Source organism: Manacus candei, unplaced genomic scaffold, assembly GCF_025592945.1.
Source record: "Manacus candei isolate 608988 ecotype Guabito, Panama unplaced genomic scaffold, ASM2559294v1 h1tg000047l, whole genome shotgun sequence".
NCBI lineage: Eukaryota > Metazoa > Chordata > Aves > Passeriformes > Pipridae > Manacus > Manacus candei.
Genome location: NW_026138095.1, coordinates 4,348,728 through 4,376,630, shown reverse-complemented (window position 1 = coordinate 4,376,630; position 27,903 = coordinate 4,348,728). Strand labels below are relative to the sequence as shown.

The following is a 27,903-nucleotide window of genomic DNA, read 5'->3' as shown; positions in this document are numbered from 1 at the left end:
CCTCCAGAGTGGTGTCAGTTTTAAAATTGCCTACATTTCGATGCTCACAGGTGGGTTTTCTCAAGTGTTCTAACATCCCACATACACCTGCATCGTCAAACTGCGGGGTTTTTTCCACTTTTGGGGACTTTCTGGTGGTGTTCCATCACCTCCAGGTGAACTGACCCTCCCCAGTGGGATCCAGATGGCTTTTGGAACACGGGATATTATTTTCCAGTGACACTTCTGTTGCTATGATAAAAAACCCAAACAAATGTGCAGATGCAAACAGCTTTGTCCATATGCTTGCAAGGTATAAATAGATTTGAGAAACTGTCCTAAAATATTGGTGATTTCACTGTTTTTGTAGCAAGTGACTATAGGATCAGTTTTAAACCTAACATGTGTGATGTGTATGTTAGGGTACAGTAGGTAATAGCAATTCAGAAAGTGAAATGCCACAGGGATGTCAACAGGGAGAACATTTGTCATTGTTGGCCCTTACCCTTTTGACCTGTGCAGTAGCATGTTCTGTCACCCTAAAATAGGACAAAATCCTCTGGTAATAGCACTTTCTCAGTGTTGTTAACTACTGGGAACAGGAGAAAGCTGTAGGATTCTCATTAGGAGAATTTTGTTGCAGGATTCTCTTGTGTGCTGGACTGGTGTGGTATTGTGTCAAAATACAATAGTCTGCTCAGGAGGGGTTTAAAGGCAGCCATGGAACTCATAGGGATAGGGGTGCTAATGAAAGGGAAAGGAATGTAGTAAAGAGAGGGGTTCTGCTGTTCTTTCTCACTGGGATTACAAGCAGCATCCATGGAGCAGATTTGGCATTCTGACCCCAGGAATCCTGGTGCTGTCGCATTCAATGATGTGACCCTTGTGTGTTGTAAGAGAATAAGGTCTGCAAATAGGATTTGCAGCTCTGGTTTTGGTTCTTTATTTAGTTTTGATGTTCATCATGCAGCAGCTCAAGCAGCAGCTTGTGGCCAGTGGGACACACCCCCTTTGCATCCAGCCTGGGGGAGAGTGGGACCTGTAGTCACCTTGTCTCAGTATTGTGGCTGCTTTAATTCAGGTTTTAAGACCATTTTGCTCTTGAGGGCCCTGGTTGACTTGCTGGCAGTTGCTGTGTTCAGTGATGTGGCCATGAACCTTGTCAGGCTGGGATGGCCCCACATTGGCTGCTGGGCCCCCCTGGTAGAGCTGTGAGGGTCATGAGGGCAGCTGTGTTGGGAGGGCAGCAAAACCATCTCATGCCACAGAAACATATTTCATGGGAGTGTAGTTTTTACAGCACTATTTCAGGCTTTATGCAGCCTCCATAACAATTATTACGTGAGTTTGGCACGTTATTTTTGCCTAAAAGAGGTAGGAGTGTAATTAACCTCACCTTTTGGGGTTTTTTTATAAGTATGATATCTTGACTGATTTCATTTGAAGCTAGCTTTTTATTGACAAAACTTAAATTGAAATATTTGGCAAACAACAAGTGAAGATGCTCCAAAACATAAGATTTTGCTCAACACAGAGCATTTTTCCTGTTTCCTTCTGAGAAACGTGAAAAAGAAAACATGATTTTGATTTTCTCTACTTGGCGAGAAAGCTGAAAAATCAAGTTTTTGCAGGAAGCAGGAACAGCTTTAAAGAGTGGTACAAGAGAAGGTAGGATTTTGGCTCATGAAGATTTGTATTTTTGGCTATTGGTTTTCACAGCTTGTGACCACAGTTACCTTACCAGGCCCTGGTCTTGAGCAAATGAAGCCTGACTTCATTTACTGCAGCCACACGTTGGTGAAACTTGGAAATTTCAGCCTCCAGCCTGAAGAGTGAATTGTGTGTTCCATTCCTCAGTTCTCTTTGGTCTTGCTTGAAAATAAAGAATTGAGGGGAGTGCTTTGGGACACATCTTCAAAGGAGCTTTGATAATGTCAGTCCTGCTTTTCTTGCTGGGCAATTACAAGCCATGGAAGTTTCCACTGAGGAAAAAGCTGCATCTTTTCTTCTCACCTGGGAATTCTGTGCCCTTTGCCAAATGCAAACTCCCCTGCACGGTCTGATGCGTTCACTGGAAAGTGCAGTGATATTTTGCTTCCAGTCAGACAGTCCAAGGTGTCTTGTTTAGAGAATGAAATTGGTCTGAACAGTCTGCTGTTGACAACTGTCACTTGGGAAGGTCTGAATTTGAAGGTCAGTCTGTCTCTAAGCGCCGGTGCGACTTTGGGGTTATTGGTAAGGACCTGCCACCCCACCAGTGTCCTAGTAGTGACCTTGCCTGATGACTCTGCTGGTGCTCTAGAGGATTTCTGGGTGTCTGTCAGCCAGATTGGAAGCTTTGGCTCTAACCAAGCTCATGAGGTCTTTCCAGTGGGTGAAAAGATAATTTGCTATGTGCAGTGAATTTGGCACAGGTCAAGTTACTGTCCTGGTGCCAGTGCTGGCAGATGCAGGTCATTTGTTTCTTGATTTAGATAGTCACCCAGGTAACCTCAGGAAAAGGTAAAATATTCACAAGCTGCTTGCATTTTGCCAGAGGTCCATGGCACAGATTGCTTCTTCTGTGTGCATAGCCCCGTGTGATTTCTCTTACTGTATTTTTTCTTGTAAACCTGGTCTGACTGTTGTGAACTGCATTTCTTTTCCCAGCAAATATTTTCTTTCCCCCCGTGGCATTCTAAATAACATTTTTAGAAACCTGACAGCCCTGGTTCATGGAAGCATCGTCTTGGCTCAGTGTGAATGAACCCTGCTGCTCCCTGAGGTGGTGGAGGCTGGTGGAGGCTGGTGTTCCTCTGCATCAGCCATTTCTTTGGGGTGAGCACTGAATATTCTACTCATTCAGGGCCAAATTGCTGCTCTCATTCTGCTGCCTGGGGCCACAAGATGGTAGGAGGAGGAGGAGGGAACAGTGCAGGGATATTTAATGTGTGAGGATTGATGATGCCTCAAGGGTCTCATCCTGAACAGACTGTAATTCCTACTGTCATTCCACAGCTCTGCCTGGGTGCTGTTTTTTGCTGGAGACTATTTGAAGTAGTGCACGATGTTCTGGCCTCACTATGTTGTTCTCCCAGTTTATTCCTTCCTTCTTCAGGGGCAGCTTCAGTTTTGGACTCACCACTGCTGGTGTGTTTTGCTGGGTGGCTCCTGTTTAAATGGTGGTGGTCAGTCAGCTCTAGTTATGTTACAGCAGATTAGCACCTGTTGGGAAGGGAATGGAGCTTTGGAGGAGTTGGGCTAAGTGGTTATAAACACGAATGACTTACACAACATTTCAGGTGAAAAGCTTGCTTGCTTGAATTGGTGGAATAATGTGGCTATAAATTACCTTTGGGTTTATTGCAGTTGGCTGCCTCAGAGGCTCTTTAGCAATATGTTCTGTTCAGTGGCACTTCTCCTAATTCAGTGCCTGACATTGCTTGCATTTTGTAGATGTTGCACTATTCTGCAGAGCTGATTCCCTGGATTTATGGTACAGGGTGAAGAGAGTAGGAGGGTAGACTCCTCTCATAGCAAGAAATAACTGCTGTCTCTATTTTGGGGAAGAAGTGTGAAAAGGCACATTTCAAGTACCTTTTTTACAGGAGGAAGTGTTGCCATGGATAACAGTTGTGAAACATTAGGTCTGATTTAACACACCCACAGCCACACACCCCACCCCTTTTTACTTTGTTCTGTGATGAGGTCAGGTTCATCTTTCCAGACTTCTGGATAGCACAGGGGGGCTGAGGGGACACTGGTATTTACTGTTGTTGGCTTCCACAGATGGCTCCTGAGCCCACGAGGACACCAGGCTGAGCAGCCTCTGCAGAGCAAAGATGCAGAACTGGCCTTTTGTTTGGGGGATTTTGAATAGAGAAGGGTGTTCTTGGAGTCCTTTGAAGGTGCCTGTGTGATGGGACCTCCTGGAGCTGGTACACTGGTACCTTCCTTTCCCTTTTCACACTGTATAACCACTTTACAGCTCACACTGTCTTTATTCACGGAATAACAGGTGTGCCAGTCACAGCTGGTATTTCTCTGATTAACCAAAAACTATTTCAACTTTAACTTCTCTTTTTTGTCCCCCTGTGTTTTCTCTCCCCCTCTTGCTGCTGATAGAACCTTACCCATTTTACAACCAGCCTGTTAGTCATTATGCCAGCTTAATTTAGGTGAGCTGCTGCCAATGACACTGACTGTGTGTCATCAGCAGCACCAACCTGTGTTCTTTCTAAATGAGTTGGACAGAAGGATCCCAATGGGGAGGAGGAGGAAGGATGTTCTCTTCAAATGGGTTGTAAACAGATGGACAGCATTGAAGGAACACAAAGGAAATAGTGGTGAAGTGCTCCAGTGTGTGGAACAGTATCAGTGTTGGGTATCTCTGAGTATCTTAACACCCACATGCAATAACTGATTTCTAGGAGTAAACTGCCAGCCTGGAATGGGAATTGATTTTAAGACCCATAGTATGTGCTGAGAGCACACTGTAATTAGATTGTGATTGCAATTTCAGCACAGGACTGAACTTCAACCTTTTAAAAACTTAATCTTTCTTCAGGAGCTCACGGGGCTATTTATGATATCAGCAATGAACTCGGGGAATGTCACGGGCTATCAGATGGGGAGGAAAGGAGAAGCTATCAAAAGATTAAATTTTGATGGCATTTTAAATGTAAGCTTCCACACTGTATTTAATGATTCTCTAGTTCTGCTCAAAGTCAGTGGCTCTGAAATGCTCCAGTCATTATTGAAAATGTGATTTTATTTCCCCAAGTACAGCAGAGACTTAGTAAAATTTTACCTTGGCCCTAGGAAAAGACTCAGGAGGTGTTAGACCCAGTATTGCATTGCTCTCCACAGAGCAATTTTCCTTGCTGTCAGAACTGGCTGTTGTACTTTCTGTTATTAATGAGGGAGTTATAGTTCTCTTTAGGTGAGGTTTCCGTGAGATCTGCTGCTTGGCACTTCAGAGACTCTTGTTAAAGGGCTGATGTGATTCCCATGAAGATTCTGTGAAGCCTCTGTTAAATGGGTCAGCCCATGCCAGAGAACATGAGCAATGTCTGCAGCACTCTTTGGGACCAGCAAGGAAGGCAGGCTCAGAACAGTGCTGGGCTGTGTGTCAGCACTGCTGGAAAGAAACCAACCCCCCACAGAATTTTAAAATATTCATCTTAGTTCAAATAATATTACCAAAATAATAAAATAAACTGTTGTGGGGTTTTTTTTTTTTGTTCCAGATTAATAGATTTAGGTCACAGACTGTAAATGAGTGTGACTCAGCTGTGCGAATAAATCAGTTCACTTGATTGTGGGATGAATTTACACTTTCAAAGCTTTTAATAGGTAATGAATATTCAGGGTCTACCACGTGGTGGGAGATCTAAAATGAGGACTTAGTTTCCTACAGCCTTGGCTCTCAGTCGGCATGTGTTGTTACAAAGGAGTGTCCTGGAGTGGTAGGCAGCAGTGCTGCTCTCATCCCTCTTGTTTTCCCTCTTTGCTGTTCCTAGCAGGAATGCAACAATGCAATACACTAACTGGTGGCTTTAGAAGACAGGTTTTATCATGCTCAGAGCTTGTTGTCCTCTTAGCACTGTTTGCAGACATCAAGTGGGGTTGAACGGGTGTCAGAGAAGGGGATTTGAAATCCCTCAGTGGCTTGCAGAAGAATCTGGGAGCAACACCCGTCCTGAAACTCAGTTCTCTTAAATTTCTTGTTCAGCATATCCAGAATTGGAAAGGACTCCTGAGAAATTCAGGATTTTGTCTCCTCTTGGGTATGGTCTTTCTGTGTATGAATTGGGTTATTGGGTTTGTAAGGGTGAGGGGAGTTTTGTTCTGCCTTTGTACATCCTGGGGTGGACTGTCCTCTAGAACCTCTTGCTATAGGAGGCAAATAATAAACAATAAGTCCACTTGGTTTCTGGGGAAACTGTCTCCCACACACATTTTTGTGCTGTCTTGCAAAAAGAGATGATCTTTGATTCCGATCATTTGCAAGGTGGTTCCCCAGTGCCAAAATCTGTGCAGTAACAAGAAGTATTCAGTGAAACAGGTATCAGCTAAGTTCATGCTGAAGAAGACAGCTCCCCTGGGTTTTTATGATGGGATACAAGCTTTGAGGTGGTAAAAAAACTGCTTCAGTGAGAGTCAGGACATCGATTTGAACAGTAGAGCCCTTGCTCTTGCAGGAAGCAGACAAGATATGCATCAGACTTCCCTGGGCCCTGTGGGGTGACTCAGCATCCTGTAGGAATTCCTAATTTGTTACTTTTTGAAATACTATTCACAAGAGTACTAGGGAAGGGAAATAAAGATGCTGGTGCAAAGTTTTGCAAGTTAAGAATAGCTTACAACATGACTATGAAGTGTTCTAAGTTTGATATTTTTGCTTGCAATAGAGATTTCTTGCCAAAGCTCTCTGTGGAATTAGTTTGAAAATCTTGAGTTCGAGGCAGCTGAATAAGAAAAAAGGATTTGGCAGTTCTGTGAAAATCTTTAATCAGAAAGGGTCTGTAGAGCACTTTAGCTGAGTTCTGGGTACAGCCTTTCACTGCCTTGCATGTGCCAAGAGTGAATCACAGCTGATGATGAAGTGGAGGAGGTGACAGGGCCCATCTGGAACGTGTCAGGTTTAGGTGTAGCTTGTACTAACCTGCCATGGCAACACTGTGTAGTCCCAGCAGCCCTGGGAATGCTGCTGATGGTCAGCACTTCCTCAAGTAGGGAAAAATGAGAAACACATTTGTTGAGAAAGCTGAGCTGATGATCCATGTGCAACCAGGAGCTTCAGGAGTTTCACTGATATTCCAGTGTGCACTTGCAGAGTTCGTGATGCCAATGGGATTGATGAGCTCCATTACTTCTGCTGAAAATCCATCAGTTCCAACAAACAGAAATAAAACAAAATAGGAGGTGTTAGGTTTCTGAAAGGCAGGGGGAGATCTCAACAACAGCACTGTTGCATGGAAGTTTGGTCCAGCCTGCACAACTGCTCCTCCTCTGTGTGAGGACAGCCAGGCACTGATGGATGGTCTGATACGGGGGGCAGAATTTGTGCCATTGATAAAGGCCATGGATGAGGGGCCTCAACTGTGCCAAGCACTAAGGCAGGGATGTCAGTAGGGTCTGGGTGTAGGAAGATAAAAGCACTGGTGATTTCTGTTGAACAGGAGTGGAATTGAATAAAAGTTTCAAGTTGAATGCATATAGCAGTGATTTGTTGAACTTAAGCCTTATTTTTTTTCCCCTCAGGAAGTCCTATATGATTTGGGGCATCCTTTTTAACAGGATTCTTTGAAAATTAATCTGAAAGCATGAGGCATGTAAAAACTGTCAGCTTTTTAAGGCTTTAACCATGCTGTAGAATTCTGCAGCAAAAGTACATTTCATTCTTAAATTCTACAAGCAGAGTAGAAATCTGTTATTTCCATTCACTGCCACAGTTTTTTTCAGTAAGGGGGTTAATTTATTGTTTGATTCTATTATCTCTAAGGGGAGCTAAGTGCTGAATTGGGGCTAAACTGCTCGGCATTCCTGCAAGGTGAGAGTCTGAATAGCAGAGCCGGGCTGGGGAGGAAATGAGTTTGCTGATCAAGATGTTCCAAAGTGTATCTTCAAGGCAGGTCTGAGTCAACACTTTGAGATAATGCTGTCAGACTAAATGATAACACAAAATATTCTGACAACCTACTTGGTCTGGAAACAAACACTGTCTGTTCCTTGGCAGGGATTTTGGATTAAGCTGAGGGCTCTAGTTGCCAACAGCCCAGAGTTAGCCAGTGTGACTCAAGCCATTGACTCCTCCTGTTTGGTGTAAAACATTCAAATATTTAAATAAATTCAAGTGAAAGACAGGAATCATCTTTTTATTTGGAAAATTAAGGTGCTTTGTAGTTTTATTAAGGATCTCTGAGCTCCACCTGAATCACAGACAGCAGTAAGGAAGCTCACATACACATGCCACGAAATCAGATATGCAAGACAAGATTTTTGATGCAGGTACCCTCCATTTACACTTTGCAATTAGATCTGACCTTTTAAAATAACCCAGATGCAGAAAACGTGCTTGAACACATCACACCTGCTTAAATCTTCTCCATCTCTGTCCTTGTGGTAAGATTGCAGTGATCTTTTCAAACAAAAACAAAGATGTTTCATCTTAGACTGACTGTCTTTGGTCTTTACTGCTGAAAATCCCAGAAGTCTCATATTCTGTTTTTCATTGGCATGAAAGAGATAACAAGAGGGAGAACCTGTCTGTCCTCTAGCACTCTAAAGAACACTGAAACATGAACAAAAGAAAACAGAGGCTTTAGTGACCTCGTGGAAAACCACCTGGAGAAAAAATTAGGATTTCTCTTTGCATGTTAATATAGATGAGTGAGTTCTGTTTAGGATTTTTTATTCCCTTAGATTGAAGGACATTTCAAGGGTCTAACTCTGTTTTCCATTGCTCTTGCATTGGTGTAACTGAGCGTTAATGAATTGCTGATTGATGGAGTCAGAGCTGTAATGGTTCTGTTAAGAGTAAAAGCAGCTGTACCAGTTTATGCTTAAAACTCAGGAGCCCTATTCCCAAAGCAGTTATGTAACATTTATACAGAAGAAACAAGGAAGTGATTAATAAATGCTGTTTTAAACACTTACATGTCTCTTTATCTTTCTTCTTAGAGATGCAGGTATGAACAGCTGTTGTGGAAAAACTGCCCCATCCCTCTGCCTGGCCAGGAATTTCCCTCTTTTTGTACACAGGAGACAGAGAAAGGGGTGGATGGCAGCCCAGCTGAGAGCTGCTGTGCTGTGCTGGAGTCCTTAATCATCTTTCTGCAGCCCCCCAGCCCTGCACAGGAGAAAGCAGTGTGTGTGTGTGTCAGAAATCCTTCAGAAACTTTCAGTAATCACTGTTGTTTTGGTCACATCCTGGGCTGCCTCCTCCCTGACTGGGGATCCTGAGCTTTGCTTCGTTCACACTCCTGCTTTCCTGGCTATGTATGAAAACAGCAGCTCCAGGAACGTTTTCCCAGGTTTGCTCAGAGTGCTTCCTCCCATTCTTTGTGATCTCTGCTAAACATGGAATTTGGGCTCCAGTGCCAGGGGTGGAAGGAGAATGAACTGCCATTCTAACATCACTTCTGGGAGAGGTTTTCCATGCATATTGCAGCTCCCTGGCTCTTCACAGACATCTAGACCCAATAATCATAACCTGTTTCTCGGCACTGCAGTGGGGAGTGGGAGCACTGGTGGGATCAGCTCTGCTGGTGGGTGAGCAGAGCAGAGGGGCAGGGACAGAGGTGTGCTGTGCCCTTGCTTCCCCAATATTCAGGTTGCATCAGCTGTCCTGTGCTTTAGAAATATACACCACTTTTAAAGCTCTATTTGGCATTTTTTTTCCCACTTCTAAGAGTAAATATTTTACATTAGTTGCAGGATTTTGGTGTCACTGATCCCTGTTTGTGCTCGCCTTCAGCAGCTCGTGCTTAAAGTCTTTTCCCTCGTTCCAAATCTTTATTGATGAGTTATTTGCACAGGATTTGCTGCTGTCTCTTTTCTGCTGTTGGAATTTGAGCTTCCTGGCTGTATACTCTGTGCTGGGTGGTGATTCCTTTGGCATATTTCCTTTCTCCCTTTGGCAGGTCCTGAATTTATTCCATTCTCTTTATGAAATGAAGTGAAAAATGCTAAGCAAAATTTTCTGTGGCTTTCACTTTTATTTAATTAGGGCTTTATCTTGTCACTGTCTAGTGTGTAAATCTTGTCCTCTTGAAGACCAGGAGCAGGTGATGTATGGTAGCTCTGGCACTGGCTGTAGATACCTCTCTGCTCAGCACTTGGTATGTGACACAAGTTTATTTCTGAGGTGGGAAGTGGAACCAGCATTACCAGTACCTGGGGAATTGTTCTGTTCAATAGTCATGCAGAATGTGATGTTTTATTGCTGCCACCTGACCCTCTGGATATTCCATTCTCCTTGGTTTCTCACACTTCACCCTTCATTACGTGCCTTAAACAGTCCATGAGTTTGCAATATGCTGTGCCTCTGCTTCCCTGTCTCAATTCCAAAAGCTGTACAGGGCAGACTCCCCATCAGTGCTGAGCCCATATGCAGGGCTTGCACTGGGCAGTCCAGGTGCTGGATGTGGATGTTGGTCTGATGTCCTGGACAAGTATGGGGCATTAATCTGCCGTGCAGTGGGATACTCTGGAGAGCCACTGTGGAGCACTCAGTGGCCTCTAAGCCCACAGGGACTTTTCAGGAGCCTGTGAAGTGGCAGCACTGACAGATCAGCTGCAGGAGCAGTATGGTGTTTGCTACATCATATAATTCAAATTATGTTCATTGTGTGCCATGGTAAGGTGGGATTGAACCAAATTATATAATGCCAGCATTTCTGACTATGATTTGAAGTTTCTGTGTGTGCTTGAACGTGCTTTCTTGTGAGTGGAGGACTGCAGAGACCTGTGAGTCCCAGTGGGGCATCCACACACTGGATGTGGGGAGAAGCACAGCTCAGTTTACCCTGCACAGTCTGCCTGGGGCTGGGGCTGAGGTGTGTGTAAATGCCATCCACAGAGCAGGACACAGAGCTGCAGCACTAACCAGAGCCTAAGGCTGTAGGATAACAACTGATTTTCCTTCCAAATCAGTGACAGTAACACTGAAGGACTGAGATTAGGTAAAAACAGTTGGAGCAGTTCCCAGGTTTGAACTGAGAGCACAGTTTTGTCATGTGTTTGTTGGGAGAAAGAAAAGCCTCCAAACCCTCTCACTCATTCAGTGCCCTTGCTAGAGAAGAACAAGTTAATTGTACATCTGACACAGCAGGAGCCTTCTGGATGTCTTTCAGATGAGTTGACAACTGATAATTATATGAGAGCTACAGGCTGGCTGTCCTCTATTACTCCAGCATAGCTCTGAATGCTTTCACTAGGGGAAAAACAACACAAGGAGTATGAGAAAATCTTTAATTACAGGGAAGGAAGTAGAATTTGTTGTTCTTGTTGTTGTTGCTTGCTGTCATCCTGTCTGGTCAATGTTAAATCTTACATCTGGTATAATTGCACGGTGTTGGGAGTGTTGCTGTTGTGTTTCAGGGTGGCTGGAGAAGATCTGCACATCAAGCCAGACTTCTCTCTGTGGTTTTAGCTCCATCAGGATTCAGTTTGCAAGGGCAGAATTTGGGATGCAGCACATCTTTGTGCCAGTTTGGGTGGTATCTTGTACCTGATCTCCTGCTCTCTCATATCTGCCCATCTCTCAGCAGTGACTTGAAGTCAATGTTAATGGTAGAACACAAGGCACTGGAAAATGTCAGATGAAATCTGGGTGCTGTGTCTGCTTGCAGATTGTTCCCAGGTGTTGTGATTTAGCTCTGTGATTTCCTATGGACTATGCTGTGTCCATATGAATTAATCTCCACAGACCAATTACATTGCTTTCATCATTGTCCCTTAGGACTTTACAGGAAGCCTTTTTCACTTGTGCAGCACCAGTTGTGCAAGAATTGGAATATGCTGTAGTCAAAGTGAGAATGGGATTGGGAAGTGGAGAAGAACAGTATTTTTCCAAGCATGCCATGAAACTTATGACCCAGACTCAGGTTGGAGCCCTGGAATAGCAGTCCAGGAAGAGAGGAAAGCTTGCACACAAGAATATATTTGGCTGGGTTTTTTTAAATCCAGTTTTACAGCTCATATAAGAGACCTCTAGCTAAACAGGCTGGGGACTAGATTGCTGTGACTGAATTAGCAGCTATGTATATTTGACTTAGCATCAGGGTGATGTCCTACATCAGTTCTCTGACAGCTTGATTTTGTCTTGTGTCAGAGCTCTCCTTTGTGACAGTTTCTGGCCTGTCCTCAGACTGAAAAAATCCCTTCTTGCATGTCTTATATATGTATTTAGGCCATGTTAAGTTTCCATAAATGGTCTGCCACCAAGACATTAGGGAGTGCAGGGTTTCTAACAGAGCAGGACTGGAACCAAGTGTTCCTTGGGCTCTGTGAGCTGCTGCCTGATCCACAGCCAGGCCAAAGAACCATTTTCTTCCTCATGCTTCTCTCCCTTTCCCTGCAGTGGTTATTTTTAGAATCTCTCCACCTCTGCATGTCAGTTGTGTTGCAGAAGATGAGAGTAAAGGCCAAATAGGTTCAAACCAGCCAAGCTCAGTGTTTCTAATGGTTTTTATATAACCTTTCACAAGGCATTTGTTCCTTTTCACATGCCCATGGTATATGTCAGCTACCCACTGTGGTATTGTTGCAGTGCCTGAAGTGGAATAACATTTTATTTTTCAGTAATGAGATTCCTTCACTCAGGACTTATTTTAAGAATAGATCTAGGGATAGAGAAGCATTTGCTTGACCTCTGAGAGTTCTTGGAGTGCTTTAATTGCCCCAAGTACTTACTGTAATATATACAAACCTATGTATGCTCACAGATTTGGGTTCACTGCTGTGGTGTCTGAGTGTCTCAGTTGGTGTGTGCTTATTATCACTGTTCTGGGGGTTTGGGGAGTGGACATGCAATGAAACTAATGACCTGTCCATGATGAGAATACCAAGTTTGTGGCAGAGTCGTCATTTAACACTGGTCTGCTCAAAGCTGAGCTGCTCTTTCAAGAACTGAGACACATTTTGTATGGAAGGAGGTGCTGGGGTGAGTGTGTGTGTGTATGTGTGCCATCCAGACCATTTCAGCACAGAATTAGCCTTACTAATTACTTGCCCTCCTTCCTTAATTGAGTATTTACTTAACATTTGACCTCCTTGAATATATTCAAACAGTCTGAGTTGGCTTTCCTGAGGAGTTCAATCTTCAGCTCTTTAGTCAGACAGAATTCCCTTTATACCAGTTATGCTCACTCTGGAGCAGGGCCAGCAGCTCCTGCCCAGGCTAAACCATGGCCTTTCAGACAAGGCACAGACTTTTTCCATCCTTGCCATTAGAGGTTTTATAAGCACTTGGAGAGTTTTGCCTCAGTGAGGACAACAGCAGCATCCTGGAAAAAAAGAAAAAAAATTCTGTTTCTGTTAAAGGCAGAGGTTTGTTCTAAGTTCAGCAAGGACTAGAGAAAAACACATAAGGAGTTGTGTAGAAAAACTCTTATTCTCTGAAGGTATTTTTCCAGTGTCACAGGGTGCTTGGAGCACCCTGCTGAATGGGTGCAGAGTGAGCACAGATGAGATCTGACTGCATTTTGTGTCGCTGTGTCTTTTAGAAAGAGAACTCCCTCTCCTCTTCCCACTTTTATTTCCCATCCCTTTGCTCTTAAAGCTTCAGAGTCTCACCCTCCCTCCAGGGGCAGCTTCCTGGCATTATGGACTTGAGTGATGTTTCTTGTCTCTTCTGTAAGAAGTTGTTGGTGTCAGAGTGGTTTTGAATGATAAAGGCAGACCCTGGGGCAATAAATGCCTCAGCTGTGTTTGCAAACTTCCACAGATGAGCAGTCAGTGGATGCAGCTTAAAACTACCCTGAAAGGACAACAGGAAGGGAGAGTGATTTTTTGAGAATAGCATCGTATTATATTCTTCTCTGAGCAGATAATTTATTCAAGGAGTGACAGATTGTCTTGTCTGTCTGAGGCACTACCCTGCAACTTGGATTTAGCTGTGGTTGCCACAGGTTCCCTTTGCTGTCAATATGTAGGGTATCCAAGCATAAAATGAACCATCAGACCACGTCTCAGAGGTGCTGTCTTAGGTTTGAATGGCCAGGATGAGAAACTTTGAAAAGCTGTTGCCTGCACCTGATTCACAGGTGCTCTTAAGGCTTTGGTCTGCAAGGCTTTAATTCAGCACTCTGTATTAGCACTGAATTTATGTCTATATTGTATGTCCAGTAAGATATTAGTAGCTCACAAAGCAAGTGTCTTTTGGAGCAAGTGTAGCCTTTCCTGTTGGAATTGGCCAAGTAATTGATCCTGGAATATGGGCACAGGAAAATGCTTGAAAACCAGATGAGAAAGGCTAGAGTTTAATCTGAAAGGTCAAGTATACAAGAATGCAAAATTTACTTAGAGATCTAGTGCAGGAAGGAAATGTCCAAGAAACAGAGTATCCCTTGTGATAGGGAAAGTGCCAAGAGAAGCAACAGAAAATCATGAACAGAGATGCAATTTTTCAGGAGTCTGACACTTGCAGTTTGCAGCTTCTTCCTGACACACTTCAGGCAGAGCTCCAAAGAGCTGCTGATCTCTGTCAGACCCCTTGGTAAGTCTCACTTCTGCTGAGTGCTGCTGCTTGAGAGGAGTGGGTGGAAAGGACCTGCTGTTAATTGACTTATCCTGGTTCCCAGTTCTTCACCCTGAGCAGGAGGTGTTTGTGTCCATGGGAAGGCTCCTGTTCACTTCTCTGTGCAGGGTCCTGTGCAGGGTGACACCTGTGTCACTGTGCAGCTGGCCTGGCTGTTTCCTCCCAGGCTGTCCCTGCAGTGTGCCCTGTCTGTGTGATGCCCTCAAGGCTTGGTGGGGATCTCTTGACCCAAAGGAGGTTTGCCCACCTTCCCCTGGTGCTGACACTGAAGGCACTGGTGACCTGGGCAGCACTTGCTTTGTTCCCAACCCATGTTGACCTCCCCAGTGAGCTTTTGGGTTTGTGCAGCTTCAGGCTGAGGTTGTTGGTGGAAGCCTATCAGAGTAAAACTCTGCAGCTTCCTTGAGCTCAGCACTTACCATTCATCTTCCCCAGTCCTTTGTTCACCTGCATTCCATAAGATTGGCAGTAACAAGGACACAAACATTACCTCCTAATATTTCTTCCCTTTTTATGAATGTTGCCTGCTGTTTCTGTGGCACAGACTGAGCTCTGGCTGGTGTTGGTGCTGCCATTCCAAGGTGCACCATTCAGTGGGCACTGTGCTCTTCGATTCTTCTTTTGTTTAATTATTATTATTTCTTCATTTTTATCCCAGACAAAGCACGTGCCAGGGCAGCAGCCTTTATAAGGCCTTGCCATCATTATCTGCAAGTGCAGCAGTAATTCAGTTATTGCAGCTTTCTGTAATTCTCACCAGTGCAGCAGTGTAAATAAACAGGGAGCAGTGAGACACATGATGGGAGCCAGAAGCAATTTAGCCACAAGAGTTTATCATCAAGATCCAAAGCACCCTGGAGCAGGGAAATTGCCTCCTTTGCCAGCTCATGGCTCTGACTGTTGGCCGGATAGATGGTGCCCTTTTTTTTTACTGAGAAAATACTCCTTTTTGTCGAGCCTTGGTGCTTCCCCTGACCTCATTGCTGGCTGCAAACTACATGAAAGAGCTGTGCTGATGCTCTTCAAAGAGATGTGGAGCCTCCCTGTATGCAGGGAGGGTTCAACAGGAGACCAGGGATATCTGCACAGAGTTGTATTGGACAGGCTCTGGTTTGGTTGCTCTGTTTTGAGAGGCATTTGCAAGGCTTTCCTGTGGTCCCTTTCCAGAGATAATTCCTATTATAGTGAAGAGAAAAAACATTTGTAAACTCTGGGAAGGAAGTAGTGTGTCCTGTTCTGTGGCTTCTCATCCCATCTAAGTCTGCAAAGCAGTGGAGGTGATGAATTCCTGTTTCCTGAGATGTGTGGAAAGATACCCTTCACATGCAGCTTCAGAACAACAGTCTGGACCAGCATTTCTGAACTCTGGGATGACAGACAGTCCAAACCCAAGAGTGCCCTGGGCAGAAACACACAGCTGCTGAGACCAGCAGGTATGAAGGTTCAAATCAGGTTCCTATTTGTAATTCTCAACACTTCATATCTGTACTCGCCCTGCCTAATGAGGCTTTGACAGACCTGGCTATAAAGAGATTTGTTCTGGGCCAGTGGAGGTGGGGTATGTCCTGTGGTATAGGGAGTCCTGACTGCTGGATCATACCTGGAGGATGGTGAGCCACTGGAAAGTGGCATCCATCTGGAGAAGGTCAAAGTCCTGGTATGAGACAAGTCTGATTTAAGTCCCACATCATAATGATGCCTTCCAGCATCTCTCAAATAAGGGGACAAGTGTTTGCCAAGGTTTAGAAATTTATTGCAAAAGCACTTTTTAGAGTCAAAAAGCTCCCTGTGGTTTTGGTGATTTATAGATTTTATGGCCATTAAGTTCTCCTAGCATGACTTTCATTGTGTAATACAGTACAAGTGGTTCCTGCATCACATTCTTCTGGCTTTGTTCAAGGTCAGGTTCAGTATGATGCTCAGGGAGTTGTTTCCCCCTCCTGTCTACTTCCCTCCCCTTGTTAACCCTGTCCTGTGAGCATTTAATGATGTGATGGTTCTATGGCTCACACAGTGCAGACAAACATGTGAAAATGTCTGTGTTTAACTTAGGATGGTTACAAACCACAAAACTGCTCCACTCCATGCCCAGTACGGATTTGTTTATTGAACTGGTCCAGTGAAAGGTGTTCCAGAAGGTTCCTTTGGTTCTTTCAGGCTCTCAGCACCCCACCTCATGTTTCATACACAGTCTTTGCTTTGCTGAGCCTTATCACTGAAGGGTGAATTGCAGCCTTGTTGCTGTACCAGGTATCTCCTGAGCACCTGCAGATAAAGCACATCAGAGACTGGCAATGCACAACCTTTGCTTTCCTGGCCCTGGTACACGTCCAGGAACTAGTGAATTGGCTTCTCACACCCAGCACTGCAGTGAAATGCAGCTGGGTGAGGGCCTTGCAGTATAAATCTATTGTGATTTCTGCATTCTCTCACCTCTTGGTCGTAACTCCTACAAGGCATCTTTATGTTGGAGGAAAATAGATGCAAGCACGGTTTTGGCAGGTTGAGAGAAGGCAGCAGCAGCAGAAGCTCTGGGTATTTGAGAGAAACTGCACTGTGGAAGGTCTGGCAAATACACAATAATCAGTTTTTAGCCATTAGGGATTTCACAGGGGATCAATAAATTTGTCAAGAGTGTTTAAAGTGGTAACTGTGAAGCGAAGAAGAGCCTGTGAACTGAAAGGCCAAGATGGGGGTGTGAGTTCCTTCTCTGATTTTTAAAGGGGCTCAGCTACTTTAGAAATAATGTTTCACTGTATGTGTTATGCCTGGAACTGGGGTGAGGTACAGGGAAAAGGATAAACTAGTCCACTCACCTCTTGTGTAGGTGCTCCAAAGCAGAACTACACGTAGACTGACTGGCAGTAGGGGATGTTCTACACCAGAGATAATATTTTGAGATCCAGTGACCAATTCTTACCTTATTTCTGGGGTCTCTTTTAGGAGAACCTCTCCTGATTCCCTTGAACAGGACCTGTTCTGTTTTGACAGTGAAAGGGTTGGTTGGTTTTGCTTTCCAAGCAATTCATTTTCACTGTCTGTGGCCCTGTGGTGACATGTTGTCATAATAACTACAGGGGACTTCTATTAGCTGGAAAAATCAAAATGACTACATTTTTGGTCAGGCTGTTTGGTTTGATTTTAATGTGGGGAAAAGTGAATTCATATAGTGATACACAAAGCATCAACAGATATCAAAAATAAATCAGCATAAACCACAGGGAGATGATAAATATACACAAGTTGACAGAAAAGGCTACATTCCTACTAAAAGGCACTGAAAAAGGCAGCAGTAGAAATGAGCCAGATCAAAACAGTAACTTCTTAAAAAGGCTTTAGGAGGAAACAATTTCACACAACAGGAGCAGCCTTGTGGACTTCTGTGCCACACATACAGGCATGAACAGTCACACTCCCACATACAGCTGGACAGAAATGCCTCTCTGGTGACTATTACCTTGATTAACAGCTGGACTGGGAACAGTGACCTGCTTACCTGAGCCTGTGAGAGGTGATTTTTCAGCTGATGGAAGTCATCACATCATTACCCAAATCTCTTTTCCAAAATCTGCCTTTCCTACTTAGTCCCTGGGCCCAGCACACCTTGCAGTCCATCTGTTTCTGGATAAAAAATCACATGTCAGTAGAGAAAATTACCTTTGCAATAGTGCGTACAGTGAGCTGAGAATAGTGGCTCCAGTCCCTCACTGAGATTCTTAAAACACCAACACTAATTGATAGCAGATGAATTGGGCACACTTTTTAAACACAGAAGTACAATCCACTGTAGCTGTGCACCTTTATTTTGTTTCTTTTTGTATTGGGCTTTGGATCTGTCTTCCATTCAGCCTTGTTAAGAAATACTAATGTTGACCAGGCTAATAAGGATGCAGGCACAGTGCAGGCAGCCCTGTAACGGGGAGCACTCTTGTACAGCTTCTGAGGCTGTGAAGAACATTCATTTTCTGTGCACACAGGCTTTGTATTTCATCTGTCCCTTCCTACACAAAAATGCCAGCTAATTATCATTCCTTCTAAAGTCTTTCCCAGTGGAGATCAAAGAGCAATGTGGATTTCTACGTGTGGTTTTACACAGTGAAAATCTCCGCTGCGGTTTGAATGACACATTTCTCCAGGGGGGGAATTGCTCATGACACAGGGAACGGGAGGTATGAGGGGGCTTCTGGGCTGCTGCATTGCCTGGAGCTGCCAGCTGAAGCAAGGCACAGGGGAATTACAGAAGATGAACACCGTGTGAGTGCTCTGGTCAGGAACAGCAAGGACTCCCTCCTTCCCTCAGCCCCTGGTAGCTCTTGGTCGGGGCTTCCTTGCTGCCCCCTCTCAGCATTAACAGTCCCAATTCATCCACTGCTGTCACATCCTTCTTATCTGAGCTTCCCTTGGCTTGACGTCAGAGGAGTCAGCTGCTGTTCAGACCTGTCAGCCTCATTGCAGACTTGGTAATTATCCCACCACAGTGAGTGGTACTTACTGCTCATTTCCTCCTCTGTTCTTTGGGGAAGGACGTTATCTCCCAGCCACACTTTTCTAAAGGTTAAGATCTTTCTCTTCAGCTAAAAGCAAGATTGTTCTTTTAATCATACCTTTCTGCCTGATGTTTGTCATCTTAACTAATGTGTGTCTCCCTGAGCTGGATTCATCCCATCCTCATTCCTCCCAGGATTTGTGTCAAGGCATTAATTTGCCGTGAAATTTCTTTCATTCAGTTTAATTTCAGGACTGCTGCTCAGGCTTTTTCATTTGAGATCGGATCTCAAGACCTACATTTCACGCTCTGTATCTGTGAGAATGCCAAAAGCCACATTCCCTTTTAACAGCTGGGTTCAAAACTGCTTTCAGGAGACCAGGCTGAGAGAGCTGAGGATGCCCAAATCACACTGCCCTGGGCAGGTCTCTGGCTGGTTCTCAGGCCACTAAATTGTTTTTGGATTTAGATGTTGTGTGCGAGACACAGCGCTGTGTGCTGGCTGCATATTGTTGGGTTGGTTTTATGCATTAAGGAGAGAATGTAACAATAAAGCACATAGTCAAGAGCAGTGACTGTCTGAAGTGTAACACTTGCCTTGTGTCTTTGAGGCTGGAAACCCAACCTGTTTGGATTTACTGGCAAAGTTGGGTGATGTGGTATCTCGTGAGTCTGCTGCTGCACTTAGAGGTGGTTTTGAGCAGTGAATCAGAAATGAACAAGTGAAGTGCTGGCAGAAAATGCCTTGTTGTGGTTTTGTGTCAGCCCTGCAGTCTGCAGGCACTGCCTGGATTTCAGCACAAGCCTGGACCACGCTTGTAGCAGTGGCACTGGCTTTAGGCTCTGGTTTGGTGCATTTCCTGCAGGTTCCATTTGGCTCTGGGCACTGTGTTTTCCCTGGTATATCCTTGGACATCCCCTGATGGCTGAGCTGCACGCTGTGACCTGCCTACCACTCATGGTTCACAGTTGCTCTGTTCTCCCCACCCTCTTCATCTCCTTCCTGCTGGTCTTTGCAATTTTGCTTGTTCTTTGCATATGATAACACCTCAATTAAAATGTGACTGCAGATGTGTCAGCAGGGAAGGTGACAAGAAAGTGTTTTCTGGCACCGTGTGCCCCACCTCTCTCCCCAGTTTTACTTCAAAAAATGATAATTATTCCAAGAGTAGATCCCATCTGGCTGATGTCTCACAACTGAAAGCCATGAAAAACATCATTCTGTGTCCCTTTATGCTTTGATGAGAACAATCACACACACCACAAACTGCAGAGAGGAAGAATATTTTCACTGGAAAGGAATCCTTGCTGCAGCACTTGCAGATAAGCCTGATGTTATCCAAACATTTTCCTCCTTGTTTAAAGGCAAAGGGGCTGCACCCACATGACCACTTGCCTCATGTGCCTCTTGAGACCTGGCTATTTTGTGTTACATTTGACTTATGCTAATGGAGACGATGATGGGCTGTGCCTCATTTTGCTTGTCACAGTTTTTCCTAACAGCCTTGTTTTCCAGGAAGCCTTGGTTGCAGTTCTGGGAGCTGTGGAGGAGAAGGTGTTAATGCAACCCTGCTTATTTTAGCAAGTGGGTAAATCAGTGGGTTTAGGAAAACAGTTCAACATGTTAACCCTTTGTTTCCAGAGCAATGCAAAAAAAAATCACTGTAGAGTGAACAGATGGCCTGGCATATTTTTAGCCTTGCTCTCTGTTCCCATGGTATTCCAGACTGTGTGGGATTCCCCATAGACTGTTGTAAGATTGGTGGGCCCAGCCAAATGTCTTGTTTTGCAACACAGCATCAGAGGGAAGGAGGGAAATGGAATCCTGTTCAAATCAGCTCTGTTCAAGTAGCTAAATGAAAGGCTCTCACATAATCATAGATGATGGGGGAGACTGTAGAGAGATCCTGGTCTTGTGATTGTGGTGCTTGCTCATTGTCAACTGCTATATTAAGTCAGGAGGGACAAAATAAATGTGAAATGCTGTTCTGATGGTATTGCCTGTATAAACAGTTGATGCATCCAAAGGTTTAGATGGCAGAGGAAAAACTCACCAGGATTTTGGTGGTCTCTGGCTTGCAGATAGGATGGGGAAAAGTAGTTTCTGAGGCTGTGAGCTGTGTGCTCTGAGGAAGTTCTGAATACATAATTCCAGGCAATGATCCTTTCTTGAGTGAGGTCAGATTCAGAGCTGTTCACAGGCACTCTGTATAAGAGTTTATTGGCGATTCTCTGTGGTCATAAACCATTTTGTTCTGTAAGCAGAGGGGTATAACCAGTGAGGTATATGGTGTGAGAGAAGGGGTTGCTCAGGTGTAATGACTTTTGGATCTCAGCTGTGGTTAGAAATTCTAACTGTAAGATATGTAATATGGCAAGAATTGTATTCGTGGTTATCTCAAATTAGGTTTGTGTCATCGTGTGTATTAAACACTGCAAGTGATTTCTCAACAGGGAACAGAAATCATAGCATCAATTTTCCTAGCAATGCCTGGATTTCTGTTCTGCACAAACATTCATTGAAGTTCATGGAGTATTATGTTCTCCTAATAGCTCATTTAGCATATTAGAATGTTTTAAACAAATTCATCCCTCATGTGTTCTCTCTGTGCAGTACCATGAGGCTCAGTCTTTTTCCAGAAGATAATAAAATGATGATGAAAAGGGTCTGCCCAGTGGGGCAAGTTTCACTGCAGCACAGCACAGGTTACTAATACACCATTCCTGATCCAGCAGTTCAGCTGCACTCACCATCTGTTGCCCACCTGAGCCCAGGTGATGCTTACACAGAGCATTAATAACACATGAACAGCAGAAGCTTTCCTTTTTCCTCTGAATGCCCTCAGCCACCTGCAAAGCCTCTGGAACCACCTCTTTCCTTCTGTGCCTTTGTAATTCACTGATATACTTCACACACTCCTCAAAACGCCACATTGTGGATGTTTTCTCCATCTGGGTAACTGGTGGATATTTTTCTCCTGCTGGACCAAGGCCCCAAGGACACAGTTCATATTTGGAAGATGATGCAGTTCCATGTGTTGATGCTAAACCCAGGAGAGACAGTGAATGGGCCCCCTTGAGTTTGATGAGATTTTTGGTATTGCAGCCATTAGTAAATGATGGATTTGACAGATTTGGGAATTTGCTCAAAGTCAAGGCCAAGATTATTCAACAAATTTGCTGATGTCATTTGGGATACTGCCCCAAAATCTGCCCTCTGGCTGGTGAATTGGGTGTGCACAGTTAAAGCAGAAAGCGAAGCAGTCATTTCTGTTTACAGAAAGCTTACAGAGAAGCCAACTTTCAGGCTTGAAGGCTGCAGATAAAGGGGCAATGACTGATGCTTCAAATCAAAATTCAAAGCCATTGTTTCCAGCAATGATGTATGTCCCTACATGCTTTGAGATCAGACAGCAGCTGATGGAAATTCATGACGCCGTTTGCCGGGGTGTGAATTATTCACGTACACAGTCTGCCAGATCCCAGTGGCAAGGGCAGGCAGTTTGTTGGCCTCCTGATCCCTAAATGCTGCTCTTTCACTCCTTACAGATGTGACTGGGAACATGGTCCTTTGTGTGCTTGAGGGTCAGGTTCAGGGAGAGCATCAGGTTATTTAGTGTGATGTCCTGAAATGGTGACAGCACAGCTTTTAACCCACTTACCCTGGGCTGGTAAATCTTCCAGGTGTATCTCACTGTCTTCTCAAAAAGCCTCAGATGAGGAACTCCATTTCCTTTTTATAGTCCCAGACCCCTCCTGTTTTATAGTTCTGATGGGTAAACAATCACACTGATATAAAAATTGTGCTTTGCTTTTAATTGTAATTTATTCAGTTTCATTTTGCAGATAATGGTTCTTTATGGCTTTCCTCTGCTAGACTAGAGAGTCTTTTAGAACCTGCAATTCCCTGCTTTCAGAAGTCTTTATACCTAGTAACAAATCACCACTTGGTTTCCCTTTTGCCAAATTAAACAGAAAAAACTCTGTTTGGTTGCATAAGGTGTTTCCACAGCATGTGAATTGTATGTCAGTTCTCTGCGACCTGTCTGGGTTTTCAGCATCTCTTATGACAGTGGGTACCACAGCTGTGGGAGTGTTAGTGTCTCCACTGCAACGTAAAATAATTTCCCTCATCTTGCACTGCTTCCCTGAAATGCCAGAATATCACAAAGAAGTCTTGTTCTTTTCCCCTCCCTCTGTAAATCCCAGCTCATCAAAAGATAGCTCTTGTGTCTGAAGAGCTCCAGCATCCAGGACCACATCAATGCTTAGGACACTCAGGGATGTTTAAAGAGCCAGGGGTGGCTCTTGGCACAGGTGGTAGCTGCACTGCCTGGCCCTGCTCAGCTGGAACAGATCTTGCCTCTGCATTTTTGTTCCGTGAAGATGTAAAATGACACCCCTTCCCCAGATTTCTGTTAAAATCAGAGCAAGTGCAATTCCTGCTCCCTGTATAAATCATGTGGGAAGCTCACTTAATTCCACCCTGCAGCATTTACATGTTTAATCTCCTTTTGCTGTTTTTTGAGGTTTCTCACCAATGCTCCTGCCTCAGGAGATCCTGCCCAAATGTCGCTGCCGCAGCACAACCTGACCTTTCCTGCAAGTGCTTGTCTTGCCATTGTCACAGCTCCCAGGTGCTCCCTGCTTGCACTTCAGGGTGAGACGTGCTCACAGGCTCCTGCAGCATGAAGGCAGACTGCTGAGATGAGGTGTTTATTTCAAATGGCATCTTCTGGCTGTGACTTGGATCCTGCTGCAGGATTTCAGTGGATAGAGTCAGCGTGGGGTCCCTCTGAACTCAGTTACATCTAAATCTTACAGATTTCTGTGTGTTAACAAAATCTCTTCTGTGCCGGTCGGTTTTGGAAGCAAATTAAGTGAGGTCAGTAGAGGTCTGAGTTTCTTCTTGCCTGGAAATGGAAGCAGGATTTAGTTCCAGGCAGAAAATCTTTGCTGGAAGAAGTGCCTGGCTGCTTTGGCAGCATCAGTACGAGAGCTGGCCAGGAGTCCTGGGAGGGTTCCTTGGCCATTCAATACCTGTATTGAACTCTCTTGCAGGAAAAGATCAGTTCCAGTAAATCTCTTCTGAGGTCTGTCACTGACTTCTCCTCCTCTCTCCCCTTCCTCCACTCCCTCTGCTACGAACATCCCTTCTGTTCTTCTCTTTAAAGTGTTCCCAGCTTCCTTTGATGTGTCAGAAGGCAGCACGGGGCAAACACCCCTTCCCAGGGCAGTCAGGATAGCTGGGAAACCCAGCAGAGATGAGGAAAATGCTTTGGCTGAAGTGAGCTGTTATTACAATGGAGAAACATGTTTGCATTGAAAGGATAATCACCATTCATCCAGGCAAGTTAAACAATACAGACAGAGGTTTGGTTTTCTCCAATTGTTTCCCAAAGCAAAAATGATTTATGTCTTCTCTCTGAGACTATTGGGTGTGTACTGAGGGGTTCATTAGAGAGACCTTCGCAGCTGCCAAAAGAACCAGCTGGATTATTGAGCCTGCAGCTCATTTTTTCTGTCCTTGTCTGCTTCCTACAATGCAGAACTAGTTTGCAATCCAGACCTTGTTTGTGGTGTGTGAACCACATGGTGGGGGACTGCTCTGTGCAGTGTCTGTCCCCAGCCCAAACCACTACCTCTAGCTCATCCTGATGGTTATATGTTAAGCTCTGGAGCACATGGTATGTTCCCTGTGCTGCCTGTAGATATCACAAGAATCACACAGTCATTTCAGCTCTGGATTTTGGCAGCAGTTGGTTTTGCAGTCCTGTGTCCCCTGCAATGACATCAGCAGTTTATTTGGCCACAGACTGAAACTTGAGATTAATTTTAATTAACGCCTTCAGTCTGGAATTAACTAGGAAGAGCTTCTTGCCTTGTCCCAGAAAGCTACTGGTAAAAATGCATGATCAAGTGCACTGCAGGCTCAAAACTCAAATATGCAGGGATTTATACATGTGTGTATATTAATGCACAAACTCTTTGCAAGTATCCACCCAAATGTAGGCCCAGTTGATCAAAATCTTATAGCCCCTGACCTGTGCTGGGAGCTGTGGTGATCAGGCCTGGCTGAAGATCTGAGCACTGCTGGCATTAATTCCATCAGCCTGTTCTGTAAATTCTTCTTCATCTCCAGCACTGATGTCAGTTATTTGCATTATAAAATCTAATTGAAAACCTGCAAATTAGATTTAAGGGAAACTGGAGACTGAAGCACTTTGCTCAGGTGATAATTTCATTTACTGTTAAAACATTGCTTAGACCTAAACGTGAACGTATTCTCTGTTCCTCCATAATACACACCCCCAGGCATATAACATCTTATTTAATTTGGTTTTAAGAGTGTAATTGTATATGTCTGAGCAACAAGGTAGACTAAAATCATTGGATCAACTTTGAGAAATAAACTTAATGTGCCAGATTCACTGGGAACACCCAGTGACACTACTGTGTTATAGCACAATATGAAATAGTGTAGAGGCTTCCCAGCTGGCTGCAGGAATCTGTACATTAAAACCTACGACACAATTTGTTGCCTCTTAGCAAAAGACCTACAGGAAATAAAAATCTCTAAAGCAACCCTGCAAGCATCTGAAATGGTATTTACTGACATTACAGTGAGGGGAGCTTGCCATGTGTCAGAGAGTTAGAGGCTGACCCTGTAACCCAGAAGGCTGGTGTCTGATTAGATGCTGTTGCTGGATCCCTGAGGGGACAGATGCTCAGCTGGTGCCCACACCAGGGTCTTCATCAAAGCCTGAGTTAGACCAGGTGACACATCTGCCACGTATTTAAGCTACCACAGCGATCAGGAAGATTTTCAGCTGCAAAATCATGCTGCTCCCAGCCTCAGCAGCCTGCTTGATCCTACTGCTTTGAATGCACCCCCAAATTGCCTGAAGAAGGACATTTCTGCCAGTGCTTCATCCTTCTATAGCATCGATGTTGTTGGTGAAGGTGAGCAGGGATAACACTGACCCGGCTTTTCCGTGTCAAGTGTGTCTCTATTTCATTGGTTTCAGTCAGGATTTCCAGCCAGCCTGGGGTGCATTAACCACACATTGCAGTTTCTGGTGAAGTGGCTGTGTTTTGGGAAAAGAGACATGTCTTCTCCTGCTATAAATTAATGAGGTTACAGTAATTTCTTGTGATACCAGGGATAGGAATTTGGTCGTGAGTCACACAAGAACATCTGGGTGCTGCTGCCTGGCTGGCAGGGCTGCAGTTCTTGAAGTCTTCTGCAATATGGAAGTTTTAAGAAGATTTCTAACTTGTCCTAGGCTCTGAGCTCATCATGTAGCTCCTTATTTGCCCTGCCTACATGAGCTGATTTTTTTATTTTCCCTGAGAAAAGGAGAGGCGAAAGGATTCAGTGTAAAGGATCAGATCGTGCCTTTCTCATTCAACAGAGAATTTTGCATATGAGTAAAAACTTTGTCATTTTCTCATCCAGATTTGCTTGTTCTAAATGAGCCCTTTGGCTTATCATGGCATTTACTGGCACAGAGGGAATTTATAAGCAGAGAGAATCTGAGGGAAGAAGTGTCATGCGCACACATTAGTGCATTATCTGCAGGGCTTTGAGAAACTGCTGCGTTTTAGAGCATGTGGGGAAAAAAAAAACACACCAGAAAATTGAGAAACTGGGTCATCTGGATTCGTTTGCTGCATCTTTCCAGCTGGGCTTTTGTTACTGCTCAGGCTGACATATCTGAGCTCACATGGATTGTGCTGCACCAGGATTGTACAGGGTCCTGTGTGCCTGCTCTCCCTGCCTCCTGCACTCGTCCTGTTCCTTCTCCTGGGGGTCTGCAGGGCCCAGACCAAGGTCAGGGTTGTGCTGCAGCTGCTTGTGAGCTCTTAGAGCAGCCAGAGGGTCCCTGCTGGGTACTACAGGCAAAGCCACAGGCACACGAGGGGACTGGGTTATCACAGAGAGAAAGCCAGCTGGGGGGTCAGCACTGCCCCACCTCCCTGCACTGTTTTGTCTCTCACTTCTTCTTTTTCAGCTACTTGTTTGCCCATTCCTTTTTTTTCCAGACAGCACAGCACACAACAGCCTCTCCAGTCGAGGCTGCTTTTCTCCCTCTATCCCAAAACCCTCTTGAAAAATCTTCCAGATAGACCTTTGCTGGGGCAAATGCCACTTTTGTGGCTGCATTTAAGTTCAGTATAATCTCATTTTATGGTGAGTAGTGATCAGAAAGGATAAACTGTGAAACTGAGATTGTAAGCAATAAGTACATTGCTTATTTGCATAGTGTACTGAACACAACCCTTCTCTGTCTCATCACATGAATATATTTTTGGACTGCTAATTTTCCTATACAAAAATTGTATTCTCTGCTGCGTCAAGGAAGTTTTGTTTTATCCCAAATGCCCAATGAGTTTTCTCTCCTGTAATCTGGATTTTTCAGGGAATGAGACTGCTATGGGTTGTGCATGTTTTTGTCTGTCCTTTCTCCCTCCCCAAGAACTTCTGATAAGAGGGATGGGAGTCACTGAGGTTTTAAGTTCTTAGGAGCTCCATGCACAGCAAGAACTTGCAGGGAAGGAGATTCTGTTGGCACCCTGCTTTGAGATGAGAGGGTAGGTCACAGATTCACCACTTATTAAGCTCTTGAGATCCACATATTAAGTCCCAGCTGAAGAAGGTTTGGTCAGAGCACACCTTACCCAAACAAAGACATTATTTCTCCTTGCTGAACGATTTGTTGGCTTATTCAAGTGAAAACTACTGATATTCTTCCAGTTGTGGTCTTCTGTAGAAGATAACAGATTCTATCTGAGCAACAGATGATATACCAAGCTCAACACATGTTTTCTGATCTTTTCTTCTAGGTGGAAAAACTGGCAAAGTACTTGGACCCAAATGATTTGGGAAGAATCAATTTTAAGGACTTCTGTCATGGAGTTTTTGCTATCAAAGGTATGTGCATATTTCTTAAAAATAATCCCCTTCAGTTCCACTAATGTTTCTGTGGTTGCAGAAAATGTAATGATCAAAGACATCCTCTCTTTTGACTGTGGTTATTTGTAGTGACAGTGGAGCAGCTCTGGGAACAGAGCCAGGATATTTTTCCTTTTTGTGCATCTCATGTATTAATGGTGAGCAGTGCTGGAGTTCCTGCATCCACTGGTGCTTGTGCATTGGTTTACTGTTAATTTTGTCAAAATAAATGTGATG

The 27,903-nt window shown here is 44.3% G+C and overlaps 1 protein-coding gene across 2 annotated transcripts in view; it reads left to right on the top strand.

Annotated features, from left to right (window-relative positions):
* Positions 1-27,903, top strand: part of RAB11FIP4 (RAB11 family interacting protein 4) — a 114,668-nt gene that overhangs the window by 6,738 nt on the left and 80,027 nt on the right. For both annotated transcript variants that reach the window (XM_051797932.1, XM_051797933.1), the window contains exon 2: positions 27,558-27,645. In XM_051797932.1, coding sequence (XP_051653892.1) covers positions 27,558-27,645 — 88 coding nt within the window. The remainder of the gene's footprint in view (positions 1-27,557; positions 27,646-27,903) is intronic.